At 48.1% G+C, this 19941-nt stretch overlaps 1 protein-coding gene across 1 annotated transcript; it reads right to left on the reverse strand.

Annotated features, from left to right (window-relative positions):
• Positions 1–490: 490 nt before the first annotated feature.
• Positions 491–13564, reverse strand: LOC149337522 (clotting factor G beta subunit-like). The gene is made up of 5 exons (XM_089554439.1): positions 13389–13564; positions 12140–12284; positions 3894–4008; positions 1747–1904; positions 491–703 (listed from the first exon to the last, which is right to left on the reverse strand). The coding sequence occupies exons 1-5, from the start codon at positions 13562–13564 to the stop codon at positions 491–493; spliced, it is 807 nt and encodes a 268-aa protein (XP_089410565.1).
• Between the last annotated feature and the right edge of the window lie 6377 nt (positions 13565–19941).

The raw sequence follows: 19941 nt of genomic DNA on the forward strand, positions 1-19941 counted from the left end.
AACATTTTGGCAGGAGACCCACCCTAGAAAATCAAATCAGGCGGATTGGTGGGTCTAGTTCGTACAATCTCATATTACAAACCAAACGAGAGTACTCGAACATTATAGAAGGCGATAACTCATGCATGTCATATATGGGCAATGGAACCGGTCCCAAACGCAGATTTGGCGGGAAAATGGGAATTAGAACATTGTGCACTCATTGTAGACACCATAGGAGGTAACCTAGGCGACCTAAAAGCCGTGGAATTTTTTTCTTTAACACTGTGGTAAAGATGCACTCCATGATTGTTTTACTTCAGATTTGTAATTATTCGATCATATAATAACACCAATTGTTATCACAACAGTTCTTGATGCATGTAGTATAAAAGCAGAAAATATAGGTTTTAGTGAAGATATTGAAGTCTATGAAAATGGTTCAATGCATGAGGGCTGAAAGCAACAGATGATTTATTGGCACGCATCTTTGTTACAGTGCGGAAAAGCGTTAGCTTATTTCAAAGATCTGATCTGTGAGAAGCTGCCTCCATTGATTTGGATCAGCGAGTGCCTTTTTTATCCAAGGCATATAGGCAGATACTCTTGAATAAATGCTATATATATTTCTTCCTCGTGTGCAGTTGGCACCAAGCGAAGTTACTCCGACTAGCACTGCTTTTCCGTCGTCACCTTGGAGCCATAACGGTCCGCCAGAGTCCCCCTTTAAAGGGAAAAAAAAATAGAGAAAAGGTTAATTGTCCTGTGAACAGCGCGCCTGATATTTAATTTCTCTTTGCGCATGTATTTGAGTTTTTTAATTCAATTAACTTCATTTATTTAACAGCTATACACTGGAACGTTCTGTAGGCTAAAGATACGATCGAGTTTTGACGAGACGTTTTACATAGCAGCAGCAGCCAGTGCTTACAAGGCAATGTAAAATGTCTAAAAAAGGCACCTATTCATCCATAGTGGGCATTCTGAAGTGAGAGACAATTCAAAGATTATGCAGGGCAAATGAAAGATACATACATAAATTCCAAGAATACTACCCAAACAGGCCACATATACATAGATTTATAGCCAGAATGAATAAATTAAAAATGCAGCAGAAAAACAAGGCATGAAATTCTAGATTAAAGGCAGTTACATTGATTTAAACAATCCTGTATATTTCTGAGTGAAAAATTGTTCCTATTTTATAGCAATTGAACATAACATGTATCCACTCCTGTTAGGGCCTCGCGGTCTGCAGTATGGCATAAATAAATAAATAGCAAGAACATCGTGCTTTAAAGAATAGAATTTGAAATTGGGGAGAAAACGAGCAATGAACCAAGGGTTGGTAATACGGCTAACAAACTATGTTCTAGAGGTGATAAACTTTTACAAGTGGGACGCAGTGAATGGGAGTTACAAAAGTATGGTGTCACGTCACTTCTTAGAGATGCGCTGTTTTGCCAGTAAAGCGTTGTGCAGACTAATCATATCGAGGGGCCGTAGGGAAAGCATACGTAGCGATGTCCATCTCTTTGCGGATGGAAATGTAATCTTGCATGTTTGAGCTTTCATTTGTAAAATGTTGCAATAATTCCTTCTAAAACTGGCACCTCAGATGGCATACTAACTTATCGAAGTTTTCTGCGCTTTAAGAGAAATGCTGACAATTCATTATATTTTATTCCGGTCCCGCATGCAGGAAGATGTCTCCAGCGTAATGTGCCGCATTTCCTCCCTTCAAATTGGGACGCTCATCGCAAATACCCTACAGGTCGATTTTGTTTCATCAGTGCAAATTGCTGGACCAACAACGATCCTCCTACCCAAGGGCTGGAAAACGAGTCCTCTGCTCCTCTCAAGACATAAGGTGTCTGTCATCGCATGAAGTTCGGCGTACAGGAGCTGTGAATTGGATGAGTCCCCTGTAATTAACACATTTAAAATAATTTTTAAAATAGCTGAAAAAATGTCCTAGTCAATTGCAGGAGTAGCGCACAGGAGAAATGTATTTTGCACGGCACAGTGCTGTTTTCCAGATTACTGTAGATAATCTTGACCTGTTATCTCGAAGTTTCCTTGCCAGCTTTAAATTGAGCGATGTCGCGAGCGGTGGGTATTCGTAGATTGACGACAGACAAGCACGTTTGTTGCTTACGCTGCTGCCGTAACACTGCAGCACGCAATGTTCGACTGTGTAGTGGTGCGCACCTTTTGGGTACTAGTGCCACGCATGTTCGTAACCCGCCTGGAATCGCGCACTAGTTCACGCGAAGTGTTTGTGAATATGCTCTTCTGTGTCGGCATGTTCTTTTTGTGGCGGCAGCGTGGAGTGGCTTGCTTACATGGCCGTCCGCAGAGACGCACTGTCAATGAGCGTGGACGCACTGTCAATGAGCGAGGCTAAGTTTTTGCGCAAATGGTCGACATACTTCATCGTCCTGCGCGGCGGTCGAGTGTCGGCCTCATTACTGCCCTACCGACGTGGTCAGTGCTGCGTTGCTGTACATGTGCTTGAATGTATAGACCATTGAGTATAGCAGTTTTTTGCATGTGTGTATTTTTATTGACATAGAAAAAAATAAACTTCTCTTTCCACGCCGCTGCCGTGCTGTTTAGTTCTTTTGCGGGCGCAAGTCAGCCCAAATAAAGAGCTTCGTTTGCAAATCGTGTTGCTGTCTTCCTGACCGCTGGACTGCCGTCACTACAACGTGACAGTATCACACGTAGCTGAAAGAGACGGGCTGATTGGCAGCGCCGTTTTCAAAGGCTAGACAAAATTTTTGAGGGGAAACTAATTTTAGGTTGGGAGCGATCCGCCTTTATAGGGTAAGTTGTGTGTGCTCTCAGTTGTAAAGGTCCTAGGCAAATATCTGCTGCGTAAGGATGACGAAACGATTAGGGTACTGGCTTCCAATGGTGACACGACGGAAGTAAGTTCGGCTAACTCAAAATGAGCACAGCTGCTCCTCTGAACCGCCGCAGGTTGCGCAGAAAACTAGCACAGACGTCTTTCAGATTTAGAAAAAAAATAAAATGGCTGAGGCTTAGCTAAGGTTAAGCCTAGTCAGATGCGAAGCATATTGATGGCTAGGCTTGGTAATACATGGCTTTCCTTGGTTGACGTTCAACCCGCTCTTCATCGGTCTCTGTGGCACGCTGAAGCTTTCGCTTCTCGTTCAAATCAGCCCTGCTTCTAGGCGGCATCCCAACACCTGGCCGCCTCGTAAGTGCCCGGAGAGAGAGGCAAGCTCAGCTTTATACCGCTGCTGTGGCGTCACCTGGTCAGCTGCAGCGCCTGTGATGTGGAGCCTCCACCGCCGCGGCCGACCGCGCGAGCCGGCAGCCCATCTCTCCTCTGCTGTGACGTCTTGTTGTCACGTGGTCAGCCGCCGCGCCTCTGATGTGGAGCCTCCACCGCCGCGGCCGACCGCGCGTGCCGGCAGCCCATCTCTCCTCTGCTGTGACGTCATGTTGTCACGTGGTGTCACGTGGTCACGCTAAAGGTCAATGGTAGCTCCACCGCCGTGCTCGACGGGCTGTAGTGTAGCTCTAGTAATATGCTTCGCATAAAAGACAACATGATGCACTCCTAACTCTGGCACGTGTTCATGTGCACAGCGCACTGCAGTGGCGGCTCAGCGTAAATTTCCATATTATTTCGTGCTTTTAATAATTACAGTAATCAACACCCCATTGCAGAGACAGTAGTAACACCACGACATTCACTTTTCTGCCCGGGGTTGATAATATTGTCACGTGCGTTCCTTCAGCATAGTGTAGTAATTGCTCGATAAGCGCAGCTGTCCGAGTAGAAACCAAAACATCCCGAATCATGAAGTTGGTGAAAGAATACGCCAAAAATTATTTCTTGGTATATTTTCCTCAACGTACCTGAAGGAATGGTTGCTTACCTAAACTTGTGATGCCCCAGCCAGCCCCGAACAGCTTCTTTCCCTGAACTTTAATCTTGCGCTTAGGAAGGCATATTGGTTTCACGTAGGCATCAAACTTCAGTGCTTCTGGCAGCTAGGAATACAAATGCGTCAGTTTTTAAATTAATTAACCAGAAATGGACATTCCTACTTAAAACAAGTAACTTATCGATGCGTCTACCCCTGGCCATTTTTATCCTTTTCAGATACTTTTTCACGTTGCCAGCATCTAACTTCAGTAGTTCCATACTGAAAAACAGTGCGCCAGTTGACGGACGAGAAGAGTCGAGACAAGCACAGCGCTAAGGTGTTTGTCTCGTCTATTGTCTTCTCCGCACGTGAGGCATCGAGTCGATGCGTCTTGGAAGGGAGGGGGCAATGCCACACTGCTGAGACTTGTAGCAACATAGCATAGTGGGCGAGTTGACATTGCATCTTTAAAGAACGAAACAGCGCAACTAAAACGAAGGACCAGAAGAACAGCGCGTGTTCGTGTCTCTCTTTCTGTGGTCCTTCGTTTTAGTTGCGCTGTTTCGTTCCTTAAAAATAATGCGACTTTGCCGGCGCCATCTTGCTACCGAACCTAATTTCTTCGCGCGTAGCTGAGCGTCTTCTTTGTCTCGAATTAACGCTGCTGCTCGGCTATCTTCGCTTCAGTAAACGGCTGTGCGGTCCTCCTTGCTCCAACAAGAGATTTAAAAAGTATGTTTAAGGTGAGGTGGAGCAGGTGAAAAATTGCGACGCAGAAGCCTCCAAATAAACATTCTTGTTCTATGCGAGATCGCGCGTTAAATGGATCCCTATATACTTATATAAATCGACTAATATTAGTTTCGTGTAATTGACAGATTAAGTATATATCCCGTGGTCACCACAATGACGGGAGATTTGCGCTCATGTGTCTTTACGTGTTTCTCCCTCCGTCTGGTGTTATTCTGCGTAAATTTTTCTTGAATATGTCGCTACAACAATTCGCCCAACGTTCTGCTCTACTAAATCCTCATTAAATTCTATTTGGAAGCACTGAGCGTTGCCCTCCGACTTTTGCATCATGATGAAAAAAGCAGAAGCGACCTTCATACGGAGTCCTACCGCACACCAAAGGTTACTGAAAGTGCCGAGGGCTCAAAATCGTTAGCAGACATATTATGAGCGATTATATAAGAAACATTCAATCCAGCCAAGTACATTAGGGTGAATATTAAGACCGCTGCATGTCAGGAGGAATAAGTTATGTGAAACGTTTTCAAAAGCTTCAGCAAAGTCAAGAAGAATGGAATCAATGGTTTTTCTCTTATCACGGGTTTAGACAAGGTGGTTGGTTAGATATGAGTTGCGTTTGACAGGAGAAGTTCCAGAAACCGTGTTGGCAGCCAGCATAGAAGTTGCATTTCAGGAATTAGGTTAGATTAGAGTAGATTACGTGTTCGAGTAGCTTGCAAGGGCTGCTAGTTTGTTTGATATTATAGCGCCCGGCGACGCTATAAAGCGCCGGCGCTAAGATCGGCGTTACAGCGCGCGCTAGAAAAAAATAAAGATGGACAGCGCGTGCTCGGGGCGCACGCCCGGCACGGGCAGTTCGGAACTAGAAGCCTGCCACGCTGGTCGTCTCTCTCTGGTGCTCCGCTGCGACCCCGCAAATCTTCAACAGTGGTGACCCGGACGTGACAGAGGTAGCGACAGAGCAGCGGCGGCAGCGTCCGGCGAGGCCGAAGTCCAGAGCGTTCTCTTCTGCGCGAGCCGCGTTCTCCTGCACGTGCCCACCGCTTCGTCGTCTTCCCCGTGCCGAAGCGGTGGCGCTACAATATATTTGCCTGCAGTTAAGGGATGAATGCTTGTTACCTTATTTATATAGGGAATCCATGTTATCGAATTTATTTGGTTTCTTCCATGCGTCAAAATTTAAATTCGGTTAGTATTCATGTGGCAGCGGTCTAACCTGCACGACTCTACGGGAATATTGTGCATTGATCACCACGTCTTTCAATCTTTCTAGATTGCTTATCAACCCGTATTAGCAGGTACCGCAGAATGCTGCCGTATACGAAAGACAGTGTAACAATACAATGAGACGCCTGCGACCCCCTTACGTTGCACGACTTGCCGAACGTTTGCACAAATAGCTCAAGCTCTTTCTTTGAATAGTGTCCAGAATTAGAAATATTTGTTCAAATGTTTAGAATAGATATAACGGTTCCACCGAGACTCATGGTTACTTCACATAATTATTTAGGATTTCCAAAATGTCATGAATGCTTTTCATTTATTTGAATTTCGTGAAAGGATTGAAATAATCTGGATGAATTTTATTTTTGTATATTTATACAAAAACATGGCACAGGCTTGGAATCCACACAAGAGTGGACTGAAAAAAAAATTCAAGACACCAAAAGAACGAATTTACAGCGTTGTCGATAGCAGAATGCATGAAATGAAGGCATGGACAGCTATGAAGAAATCAAAATACAAGAAAATGAGACCCATTGCAAAAAACAGTTTCCTCCGGCTTCTTCCAAGATGAAACCAGTACCTTTTTCGGCCAGGTTTTGCCTGGGAACACTGTCTGATGGAGAATTTTACTCGAGCTGAGATGAGAAGACACTGTTTATGCTGGTAGGATAGGGATAAACGAGGTAATCTGCTTTGCAACGCCAGATTTGACACAGGTATATAATTTACGACACTGGAACAAGCGCTGTACGTGTCAAGACTGCGCGTGTCCCAGTACAGTATCATTTTACAAGTAGCGGGCAGCCCTGAAACTGAAAGCCAAAACATGAGACAAATGAAAAATCTGCTGACAAGCGTTGTTATCTTGTGTCTCATTTCGCAACTGAATAGAAAATGAATGCAGTTTCTGGTTCTTTCGAGTGTGTGTGGATGGGTGAGTCGATCGTTGTTAAGTTACCGCATCGTACTTAGCGCTGGCCCTCAAATCAGGCATTGGCAAACAAACTACAAAGGAAAAGTGAAAAGAAAAATGTAGGCCATCGTCACAAACTTGAAAGATATACGCCTGAAGGCACTGAAATACTGCGGTTACCTCCAAACTATGCAGAGGTAGCATTATCGCATGATACGAACGAAGTAGCGACGAGAAAACGCTTGCTCTCTTCCCGCACAAGCCATGTGGAATCAGCAGTGCAAAAAGAATGAAACAATAAAAAAATTTCTGGGGCTCAGCTTTGGTTAATCCTAGGTAATTGCGAAAGCAATATCCCCTTGGCTACGCTATGTGTTTCGCTTATGTGTGGTGCACATTGCTAATGTCCGTGTGTACCCACGAAATGAAAATACCGAAGAACCGGCGAGCAGGCGCTACTTTTCTCTACACTCGATAGCACCTGGATGTCTGTGGATGACGTCATACCACACGCCGCAACACACATTCATCACCGCAGCAAGGTCTGCAAGCTCTTGCAACTTGTATGACGTCAATCGCTTGCCGCCGTTCGCAGGTGGTCGCGGCCGCGAAGTTCTAGCTGCGGCGCGCTGAAGAGCCGCCTTGGTGCCTGATCTCTCGCTCTGGTATGACGTCAGTAGTCACATGACCGAGCATCGACCATGAAGGGTAGGCTGCGGTACCGCGAAGAGACGACACCTGCCGTAGTATTGCTTTCGCAATAAAATAGTCCGTTAAACAATTAACCAATGCTTAAAAAGAAACAGGGCACACAGCGCCGGTATGCGCTATTGCCTGTCTGTTTCTTCACTGTTCCACTTTATTTCGTCCTAAGTTTAACCTGCTTAGCCGTCAATCACCCAGCGCTTCTCGATGTGTTTAGCGCCCGTTTCTGCGTTTCGCAGCGTCGCCGTCGCCGTTGTACGGTGTAAACAGCAGTGGACACTTTAGTGGCGCTTTAAGCTGCGAAACCAACGGAGAGGGGGCTTTGAAAGCTCAGGGAAGGCGGAAAACTGTCCTCTTGGAACTGTGGACAGCTCAACCGTGCTGCAAGCTACGTGGCGGTAGTGACAGATGTGCGCTGTGTGCGTTGGCAGTGACAATTTTTTGCCAGAAACGCGGCGCTGAAGCCATAGGCCGTCGGCGTTGGTTGTGTTCATTGGCGTTGGCGTTGACAGCGTTTTACATTCCGATAATTGTAAGGAAAGGAAGTGCGCATAACTGGCTCCCCGGGTCAGCGGAAACCTGAATCGCGCTTATAGGTACGTGGGATGATGAGAGAGAGATGTGGGCTGCCTGCGTTAGCGCTCACAACGATAAGAGAACTGGCGCGATCAACCATTAACTGCCACCGCCCAGGGTGGCAGGGTAGGTGGGGACTGTAATGTACATATAAAGACAAACAGGAATTTCTTACCACCTATGCGGAAGAACATCCCGTTCTTCTCGCTCGTAACGCCTCCCACGGCTGTGACAACCTTGCTAAATACTTGCATAGACTTCGTCTTTGAGAACCAGGTGTTGGTGCAGGAAGTCGAGCTTATATACATCTGTTTCTTTGACCACAGAGCTTCCTTCATGATAATCAAGAACTGTTAGTGGAGTGTTTCTCGAAGAAGAAATATGTTTGAAAATTAACTAGTCCTCTGTAATTGTACATACATGTCTTGCTCAAATTCTTTCCCTCAATCTACCGAAAAGCTGAAACACCTGATGAGCTGCGCTCAAGTTTCGCATTAGAAAGTAACGTAATCATCGGCAATTTTTTTTCTCGTGCTTGGCTTAAGTATGTCGTATTATTCATTGTGCTGCTCCGTAAATGTTTTATTCATGGTTTGTACATAATTTATGTAAATAGCACATTGCTTCAATATAATAAATACCATGTGTAAAAAAAGTGCCTTTATGACGTAGTTGATACGTCTTCCGGCCGCCACAGCGTACGGACGTGTGATGACGGGCTCCGTAGGAGCGGCTTCAGCGGCCATGTCAGGCCGTGGTAACAGGTCTAGCGAAAAGGAGAGTCTTACCAAGTTGTTTTACTAGCACGGCCTACAAGTCATTTTGTTTTGGATACGGTTTTTCTACACGCCAATTGTAGTGCCCACCCATACCGGGTGGAAGGTTTCCGGGACTCGTTAGCGGAGCACTCATTGCTCTCCGATGTTACCTCCCTGGGGACGTATCGGGTGAGCCACATCTGGGCAGTCACTTTCAGGGATTCTGAAGCACTAACCAAGATTGTAAGTGTCGGTGATCTGCTGGTGAAAGAAAGCCGCTGCCTGGTGATTGACCTGGCGAACCGGATGTTCGACCTAAACTTCCCTGGTTGCTACACAACGTGCTGCACGAAGACGTACGTGCTGCCTTTACGCCGACGGAAAGGTGTCTGGAGTGGCCCGCGAGCGCTGGCGCGTGCGAGGTATGTCATAAAAGGGCTAGGCTATGGACTCGTCACGCTCAAGTTGAAAGCTGGTGTGAACTAGAACAACGGAAAGCAAATGCTAGATTTTCAGATAACTAATGCGTTGAACAGCAAAGATATAGAGTTAAACTTCAGAACAGGTCTCCATGGTTCTAAAAAATACTGTAGAAATTTCTTCAGAACAGTGCATATTAGCCTAAATTATTGCCAAAATTTCGTTCATGCCTTCTATCTCTCTTGCCTTGTCCCAGTAATTTCCTACAATTTTTGGGTGCTGCTTTGAATCTTTGCCACAGTGTCTAGGCGGTACGATGGTTATCATGGTTAACTAGAAGGATTCTTTGAACTCAAAATTGTCAGTTTTCTTCTTTATGAAAGTTCCTCGCGACTACAAAGCTTACTTCAGACGTTCCCTAGTCATCGCATTATATGCTGCTAGTTTTAGCCGGAAAGGGGCATATGTAGGCTTGCGCTGAATAAAGCATTGCTAAACCTGGGAAGTAAAAGGAGGTCTCAAATGAGACATTCTGTAAGAGTAACTCCGATGCACTTTACAGTAAGCGATACTTTATGTACAATGCTTCCAAAATAATAAGAACGCTGCGGAATGAATTTCCTGCATCCATGTCTCTAATGCTGAATTCCAATGGCAGATCGAGACCGCTCCGTCGGATCGCGTACGGAGCGCGTCGGAGCGCGTAGCTTTGCCACCTCCCATTTTGCGATTGGAATGCCAGTGCTCCCTCGGGAGCACGACGCCAGCGCCGCAGCGGCGAGCCGCGGAAACTAGGCGCGCCGCCGGAGCGGACGCCCTGCTAGCTTCGTGTTCGAGTGCGACAGGAGTTGCGCGAGGCGCGATCTCCGCGTTGACAGACGCCGTCTCGGCGAAACAAAACGAAGGCCGTAATGTAAAACCAAAACCAAAGCGTATGTACAGGATGGTCCACTCTCCGTGAACACGGGAGTATGCGGCCGCGGTCTTCGGAGAGCCAGTGAGCCTGTCCCTACCGTTCACGAAATAAGTGCCGGACAACGCGCAGGCAAGTAGCTCGCTGCTCGATTTTCCAGCTTTGCGACTGCGAGACGCAAGCCGCTGAACCAATCAGCGAGACAGTCGAGAGCTTTCGGCAACGATGACGCCCGCGGACACGCCGAGCGACGATCTGCGCTGCCCCCCGGCCAACGTTTCTCCTTGGCTGCCGTAGTCGTCGCTAAGCCTAACTGTTTTTCATCGATGCCGCAGCTGAGGGCGCTTCGGAATTGGCCAGCGCTGTAGTAAAGGTGCTACTCGCGTCACCGTTTTACTGTGTTCCTCGTCTCATAATAAAATAAAGACATGATCGATTTCTGCGACGCCTCCAACAGCGGAGCTAGCAGACAGCAGGCCAGCCGCACTCGGCATCAGGAAGAAGTTTACTTGTATCGCAGTTATCACTTCTACCAGGAACTCGGTATTGGCCAACGATCCTCAAAAATGATTCATTTTTTACATTCCTGTACTCAAGGGCTTGTTATGAACGCGAACAAAGAATATTTGCGCATTTTTCTGACGCCGGCGGCAGGCATACAGGCCGGCAGCTCCACACTCGCTATCCGTTTCAGACGAATCTTCACTGCTGGACTCTGAGCTTTCAGTGCCCGAGTCGGAACTGTCACTTCCATGAAGCAAAATTAGTGCCGCACGGCTCGAAGCAAGATCATTGCCGTCCACTGTTGACTGGAAAGTGCCCGGCTGTCCCGGCTCGCCCGGCTCACCACGTAGCGACGACAGGAACGAAGCGGCTGCTGCCGGTCGCGGCAGGAGGCAGACGCGGCGGAAAAGAAAACGTCACGCGAGGTTCCGGCCAAATCCGCCGATTTCGGCGGATCAAGTATCGCTGCTCCACGGAGCGATCCGGGATTTACGCCTGATCCTGATCTGCCATTGGAACATACAACTCGCGCCCCATTTTACCATTGGAATACGACTGATCCAAACCGAGCAGAAAAACTTGATCCCGATCTGCCATTGGAATTCAACATAAGACAAACACTTATGAAATTTGAACAAGCTAGTTTATTTTATACACACCCGAAACTTCAGGGAGGCTTTCATTGAGCCTAATGTCCTTTAGGACACGGTTACCAAAGCTTTGTAAACATAGTTATGTGCAAAAATCTTTAAATTTAGGCCAGTGTGCCATTTGCAATATCCCTGACAGCAAGAAGTAATTAAAACAGCCTCTAGACTAAACCTTGAGAAACCTGTGTGTGTCTCTGCTGTCTGCGTCCTTGTCTTTTGCGCTGTTTTAGGGAGACATGGATCAGCAATTAGCTCGCACGTCTACCCTTGATGCTAATGCAGCAGCCGTTGATGCTGGAGCAACTTAAATATTTTTCACGGCTTCATTACTGCTCTACAATCAGTAAGAGGGTAATAATTTTAGCCTCACTTAAGACCGCTGGAAATAAACGTCCCTACTGAGTGGAGGTAAACGCAGAAAGCTCAATAGTAGCAGATATATAACAGCTTGTGTGCTGCGTTCTCTGGCCTATGTCATTGAATCAGCAGTGAGCTTCGCTGGAAACAGTTCCACGGTCCTATTTGATGTGTCGTCTTCTTGGAAATGAGGTAACTGCGCTAGAACACACCTACAACAGAAGCAGAAGTGGACAGGACACGCGCAATTACCCCACTTCAAAGCGCACATCATGCAACCAGCCCTGCTTGCCGCACTACTACAGTATGTGTCGTCCTTGTCTTTTTCCGCTATGCTTCTAACTTACATACTACTTCTCGTTAGAACCTCAACTTCTCTTCTCTGCACATAATCGAAATGACCAAAACCACCCACACAGCTATGAGTTTCGTTTTGGGGCACATTGATGGTAAATGAGACACGAATAGCACGCACTTACCTTAAGCAAGGCCACGTCGTAATAGTGCTCCGGGTCAAATTTGGGATGGGCTATCATGCTCTCTGCGTATGTGTACACGCCCTTTTTATCCATCGTAGTATTGTAGAAGACGATCACCTGAACTGCCTGGCTGCCATTGTCATCCCTGGGGGAAAAAGAGCATGTGACAATTCTCAGAACATAGCTGAATCAAGTGACCAATAGAGAAACTACGTCACATAAAACTACGATTTATGATTTAAGTTAAGATAACAAATGCTTACACGGCTGTGAGGCAAAAGGACTCCGTGTTATGATTCGCTCTATGAGGATAACCTTTTCTTTTCACGCCTAATGAGTTACGTGGAAGGGTAGAAAGTGTACCTGAGGTGAAGAGCGGCAGTTCTTCCGTCCTATGTAAAGGACACAAAACCTCACTACTGCGGTCACTTTGTTACACAACAGCTTCACATATCTTGATCGAAAAAGCAGTTACACTTTATTCTCATAAAGTGCTTAAATAAACAAGCAAGTACATTATCCGCGTCGTGAATCTGCAGTAGTCCCATTCTTCATTGCATGAGCAGTGATAGTGAGAGTGATAAAAGAAAGGGTGGCAGTAATAAGTGCACGCGTATTTCTTCAGTCTTAGGATCGTATGAGAATTATAACCCCGAGTACACACCAGAAACAAAATTAATCACGATCTGCATTCTATCCCATGTAAGGCTCAACGTCCGAAGGCTCAAATTGTCTCAGACAGAGGTGGTAGTGAAGGTTTCTAGGTTATTTCCAGTCCCTGCCTATTCCTTACTTGCCTTGAAAAGGAAAAGGTCACGAGTGTTTTTGTTTTCAATTCCTTCTATCCAAACGCTGTATGGATTCTCATCAATAACCTAAGAACCTGAACATCGCATGTACAGAACTGCCATAGCAAGCACTGCTACTCTACGGCTCACGTGCATAGGGTGTGGTGGTCACAAGAGTGCGAGCTCATTACACAAGAGTCCAAAATTCCTGTCCTTTCCTGAGCAAGGCGTGCCTGTACCTAGTTTCCGACGTAACACTGGCACTTTCAGTAGTCGTAAGCAGCGCTTTGCATGGTAAAGAAATATTTGCATTGTAAGAGGGGGTTGTGGCTCAGCAGTACCTTGGTGGCCTTCCAACGTCCAGCAAAATCCAGGCAAACGTTCGAGCTGCGAGCGAGCTTCACGCCTCTTTCGCTTCCATCCTCTCTCCTCAGACCGATCTGCTTGCCGGCGACGCCAACCTCTCGTCTTGACACCAGACTGTGAGGCGGCGTTCACCACGCTTCGCCGCCTGCTTGTGTCCCCTCCGTTCCTCCGCCTTTTCGACCCCAGCCTGCCCACTGAAATTCACACTGACGCCAGCGGCGTGGGCCTCGGCGCCGTTCTGGCTCAGCGGAAGCCCGGCTTCGCCGACCATGTTCTGCGTATGCCAGCCGCACTTTGACGAAGGCTGAGCGGAATTATTCCGTAACAGAAAAGGAATACTTGGCAATAATTTGGGCTATTGGAAAGTTCCGACCTTACCTATACGGTCGCCCATTCTCTGTCGTTACCGACCACCATTCCCTCTGCTGGCTGTCATCCCTTAAAGACCCCTCAGGACGTCTTGCTCGTTGGGCGTTGCGCTTACAAGAGTACGACATTGAAGTAATCTATCGATCTGGCCGTAAGCATTCTGATGCCGACGCACTATCGCGCTCGCCGCTACATTGTGACTTAGAATCCACATCTTTCGCCACCACTGATGCCTCTTCCCTTGATATTGCCGACATGCCATTTGAACAACATCAGGACCACTGGATCGCTTCCCTCCTCGCTCTCTTGTCTTCACCATCTCAGCGACCTGCGACCCGCACTCTCCGTCGTCAAGTCCGCCACTTTGCCATACGGGACGGCCTACTTTACCGCCGCAACTACCTTTCGGACGGGCGCAAATGGCTCCTTGTCATTCCTCGGCACCTCCGTTCCGACATATGCGCCTCTTTCCACGCCGACCCCCAGTGTGCTCACGCCGGTGTGGTGAAGACCTACACGCGCCTTCGACTCCGCTTCTACTGGCAGGGAATGTACCGTTTTGTCCGACAGTATGTTCGCTCCTGCCCGGAATGCCAACGTCGCAAAATCCCTTCTCCCCGTTCCATTGCTCCGATGCAGCCCTTGCCTTGCCCCACGCGCCAATTCGACCGCGTTGGCATCGATCTCTACGGGCCCCTTCCCATCACTCCGGCTGGACACCGCTGGGTCATAGTGGCAGTCGATCACCTTACCCGTTACGTCGAAACCTCATCCTTACCATCCGCGTCTGCGGAAGACGTTGCGTCTTTCATCTTGCATCATCTCGTTCTACGCCATGGTTCCCCTAAGGAACTTCTGAGCGACCGCGGCCGTGTTTTCCTCTCACACAAAGTCGAAGCCCTGCTTCGCCAATGCCGCATTGTTCACCGCTCTACAACGGCCTACCACCCTCAAACGAATGGCATTACTGAACGTTTCAATCGCACATTGAGCGACATGATCGCCATGTATGTTGCCTCTGACCACTCAAATTGGGACCGCATTCTCCCATTCGTGACATATGCTTACAACACTGCTGCACAGAGCACAACTGGCTTCTCTCCCTTCTTTCTTCTTTACGGCCGCGAGCCTACCTGTACCATGGATACCGTGCTTCCGTATCGCCCTGATGCCTCCGAGTCTCTTACTCTTTCTCAAGCGGCGACTTATGCAGAGGAATGCCGCCAGCTTGCTCGATCTCTCACAACGCAGGATCAGAATCGCCAGAAGCACCTTCGAGCCCCTACCAGTCCGCTTCCATCTTATACCCCAGACTCGCTCGTGTGGCTTTGGGTTCCTTCAACCAGTCCCGGTCTCTCCACGAAACGGATTTCAAAGTACCAAGGCCCGTACCGTGTCGTCTGCCAGACCTCTCCAGTGAACTACATTATTGAACCACTTTCGCCACCCCAAGATGCGCGCCGTCGCGGCCGTGAAACAGTGCACGTTGACCGCCTCAAGCCTTACTACGATCCGCGTACCGTGTGTGCTCCCTGAGTCGGCAGGATGCCTCCTTTTTCGCCGGGAGGTAATTGTAGTGTAGCAGCCGCTCTCGCTCTCTGTGGGGAGCTATGCGAGTGAAAGACGACGATTCAGAGGCGTGAAGCTCGCTCGCAGCTCGAACGTTTGCCTGGACCTTTGCTGGACGTTGGAAGGCGACCAAGGTACTGCTGAGCCACAACCCCCTCTTACAGCATGTAAGTTAGGGTTTAACTCGACTATTTTAAGCTTAGTTTAAAATCTTTAGTTTGCCGAATTCCTTAAGAGATAAAGGCTGTGCTAAAAAGGTTTTTGAATGCAATGTATTAACTCGATATTCGGTTTGTGCTAGTGTGTCTCATATCAAAAAACCAAAATGAATGAATTGCAAGTAAGTTAAGAGAAAAACTAGGAACATTCTTTGAAAACAGTGAAAATTACAACTTCTGCCCAATTGCTTTATTTCTGTCACATTAAAATTAATTCTGTTCAGTTTATTCGGCTTTATTCCAGGAGGTGGGTTAAAGTTATTTGTCGGTGGAACGAATCCCTGATCCCCCACGCGATGGATTGTTCCAATACACTTTTGCCGAGCATTTCACCTCAGAGAAGGCGAGCCCCAAGCCGGGGGAAGTCTTGTACTCATTAGAATGCTCATTAGAAAAGCGGTGGGTACCCAGCGGCCTTGATGATGGAACCCAGCTCTTCCCGAATGGAGGCGGATGTCTTCAACACGGCCACCGAATAAAGGAGGTTCCTCGGTGCTCAGAAGTATCCAGAATTCTGACTACGAACGCTGTCCTCTTCCATAATTGTTTCGCTTTGGTTATCGGGTTAACGTAAAAAGGCAACTTAGGCTTTTAGGGACGTTGCAGTGAAGCGGTCCGGCTAACTTCGACAAGTGTTTTTTTAACGCACAATGACAACGCAGAGTACACGGGCCTCTAGCATTTCGCCTCCAATGAAATGCGACAGCCGTGGCCCGGATCACACCCGTGTCTTTTATGTAACATTTAAGTAAAACCCCGCCCTTCAGGAGACGACACTGCTGACACCGTTCCAACTTGTCTTCGATCATAAAGTGTCTATTCTGCGGGACGTAATGTTGGGTGTTGATCTCTACAGCAATATTGACGCTGACTTCGACATCGACAGCAGACTTACAATAATACTTGTTGTAGGGCAGATTGGATCTTGCTATAAATTTGACTGGTGAAAAAGACACGAAAACAGGAAATACAGGGTCCATAGAAAGAGCACCTACTGCCGACTGAATTTATCGCGGAAAACACCATCTTTTTTGTATTCGTCGATGCAGTGTCGCAGCCAGAACAAAGCAACAATAGAAACAAATTGGAGAGGAGGCTTAAGCTCCTCTTTAAGGGTATGACGCAATAGCGTAGGGGGTTGGGCTATCTATTTTTAGCAGTTTGCCACATTTGAACGCATTTTTTTAATTGTTTCAATTAATTACTTTGTAAAGAGGAAGATGTGCAGCGGCGGCAGCCGCACCGCCAGCGCACGGCGCGAATCGTTGGGTTGATGCCCCGGAGCTCGGACCGCCATTTTGGCTAGCTCTTCTTAGGCTGTTTCCCCGGAACTCTCGCTACAATTTGGTGGAGGTGCTGGGTACAGCCTTTGGCCTACGTCCTGGAGCTTCGAAGCAGAACCATCGCGTCAGCTATGTCAACCGACGCAGGACAGTCATCTTCCCCTTCGCCTACGCCCGTCGTTTGCCCTGGCGCTCTCACACACCGGGACCCAGCCATATTTAGCGGGTCCGATGACCACGACGTGGAGGATTGGCTTGCCTCCTACGAGCGGGTAAGCGGCCACAACCGGTGGGACGATGCCATGAAGCTCAACAACGTGGAGTTTTACCTGTCGGACGTGGGCAGCCTATGGCACAGGAACCACGAAGCAGACTTTACCACCTGGTCGGCTTTCAAACGAACCTTTTCTGACATGTTTTGGCGCCGTGCAGTACGCAAGCTGAGAGCTGAACAGCGCCTGCGAGGAGAGCCCAGCTTCAGGGAGAATCGTTCACGAGTTATATCGAGGATGTCATCAGCCTCTGTACAAGGGTGGACTCGTCTATGTCCGAGGTGGACCGGATCAAGCATGTCCTGAAAGGCATCGCAGCTGATGCATTTCAGATGCCTATCGCCCGGAACCCTACCACCGTTGCCGACGTCTTCACCCTGTGTCAGAGCTACGATGAGCTCCGCAAGCAGCGTATTTTGGTACAATCACCTTCCGTGCAGCCTGACTCGCTTTCCAGCCTCACTGTAACGACCTCTCACAGCTCGCTGCTGGACCAAATCAAAGACTTTGTGCGTGAGGAGGTGGCTCGACAGCTCTCACTTCTTCACGGTGTTCAGGGACCTCCCTCCAACCTGGCTCCGACCCTCCAAACTGTGATTCGCGAGCAAGAGTCTGAAGCGTTACCACCTGTTCGTCCGCCGGCTCCTGCTGCGGCGCCGCTCACTTACGCCGACGTCGTCCGAAGACCAAGGCCCGAGGCGTCTGTCCCGTTCTATCCTCCGATGCCGCAGCCTACCTTTTCAACCCGGCCAACTCTTTCTCGTGTTAGCCCCTGGCGCACCCGTGACAACCTCCCCATTGGTTATGCATGTGGTGTCCCTGGTCACGCTGCGCGTCTCTGCCGTCGCCGTGTGCTGCCACCTGTGGATGACCCCAGAACGTACCTCTATGCGGCACCACAGCCCCCGCCACGTCCGTCGTCTGCCGAACAGTTTGATGTCTCCGATCGCCGCCCCTATTCTCGCCGCCGTTGGCCATCCCCGCGGCGCCGCTCTGTGTCGCCACTGCGTCCTCATTCCCCTATGCGCCAGAAAAACTAGTTGCCGCAGTTCCCGAGGCAAGAACTGCGTATTCGGCGGCAAGTTCAAGACCTCGTTTGTTCCCCGCTAATGTGCTCGATGTTTCTGTGGAGGGCCACACCGCCTTGGCGCTTGTCGATACTGGCGCTGCTGTTTCTGTGATGAATGAGAAATTGTGCCGCAAACTTCGCAAAGTGACGGCGCCGTTATCTGTATTTTCGCTTCATACAGCTAATGCGCAGCGAATCTCGCCTTTCGACGCCTACACAGCCAGGGTAATCATCCACGGTTCTTTATATACTATCGAATTCGTCGTTCTCTCATCGTGCTCGCATGACATTATTTTAGGTGGCAGACCAGAACCGGCTTCTCGCCGTTTTTTCTTCTCTACTGACGAGAACCTTCCTCACCGCTCGACACTGTACTTCCTTACCGGCCTGACCAGTCTGAGTGCACCACCATTTCGGAGGCTTCCAAGCATGCCGAGGAGTGCCGTCAGCTCGCTCGGTCGTTAACGTCCGGCGAGCAGGGGCGTCAAAAAGTCCTCTTCGACACCACACACACTGCTGACAGTTTTCTACCCGGCTATCTCGTCTGGCTTCGCGTGCCGTCTACCACACCCGGCCTCTGCTCCAAACTTCTCCCCAAGTACCATGGCCCTTACCGCATCATAGAGCGCACTTCCGCGGCCAACTACATTGTCGACCCCGTGACACCCGCCACAGGTCAACGCCGACGTAGCCGCGAGACTGTTCATGTGTCACGCCTGAACCCGTACTATGACCCGTGTGTACTGTTGTCTCCCTGACTCGCCAAGATGGCTTCGCCTTCAGCCGGGGGTGATTGTAAAGAGGAAGATGGGCAGCGACGGCAGCCGCACCGCCCGCGCACGGCGCGAGATCGTTGGGTTGATGCCCCGGAGCTCGGACCGCCATTTTGGCTAACTGTTCTTAGGCTGTTTCCCCGGGACTCTCGCTACAAATTGGCTAATTGCACACTGTAAATTTTATTATTAAGCATCATTAAGCAGTGGCTTTTCATTCTGAGCATTGACACCTTTGAACTCCTTCTTCCAATTTTTCATTTCGTTAATTAACCAATTATTCAATTAATTACAAAGATTTCATTAACTTGTCATCGCCTACCACACATCTATCATTAGCACTAGAACCACAAATTACCATGTTATGATTTTTTTCAAGCAGCCCCGATTACTTCCGACTCGCGGTACCGACTAGTACTACGCCGACGGCTTTTCGACCGAACGAGCTGCTTCAATCATAGAATGCATAACCAACTCGCCCATCAGTTCGTGCTTTTGAGCTGTATAAGCTATCGCGTAATACAGAATCACTGTAGAACCACCAATTATCAGAATCTACACGTTGTTACATGTTGTGTTGTGTACTATGACACATAGGCAACTAATGCCATCATGCGCCAAGCTCAAGCTATAAACAAATTGTTTTGTGCTTAGTTTTATATAAAATATTAAAATCATCAGTGGTGCAGAGGTCCTACATTGGTATGTATTACCTAGGTATGGCATAGAAAAGACATTCTATAAAGGATTCATAGTAAAAACTTTAAGGAAGTTCAGGCAGCCTTGGCTCGGCAAGGTTCTTCAACCTCCCAACCAATCAAATAAACACCTCAGCCTTCTCCTCAGGAATGAGAAGGTGGCTGTAGTGCATCAAAAGATGATGCGAGGCAGTGGGTTAACTTGTAGAGTTTGTTAAGAAAACTTGCTTGTTTTAAAAAGCTAAACACAAAGGATATGTCACAATTGCATCATTACTCAAGAGTAACGTTTGGAGTAAAGAAATGTGGTCCTTATAAAACTTTGTAAAATACTTTTTCCTTTATTTTTTTTACTTTCGTGCATGAGAATAACATATGATTTACTGTTAACTCATAT

This window comes from Amblyomma mixtum, chromosome 7, assembly GCF_055824585.1.
Source record: "Amblyomma mixtum isolate Tamu chromosome 7, ASM5582458v1, whole genome shotgun sequence".
In the NCBI taxonomy this organism is placed as follows: Eukaryota; Metazoa; Arthropoda; class Arachnida; order Ixodida; family Ixodidae; genus Amblyomma; species Amblyomma mixtum.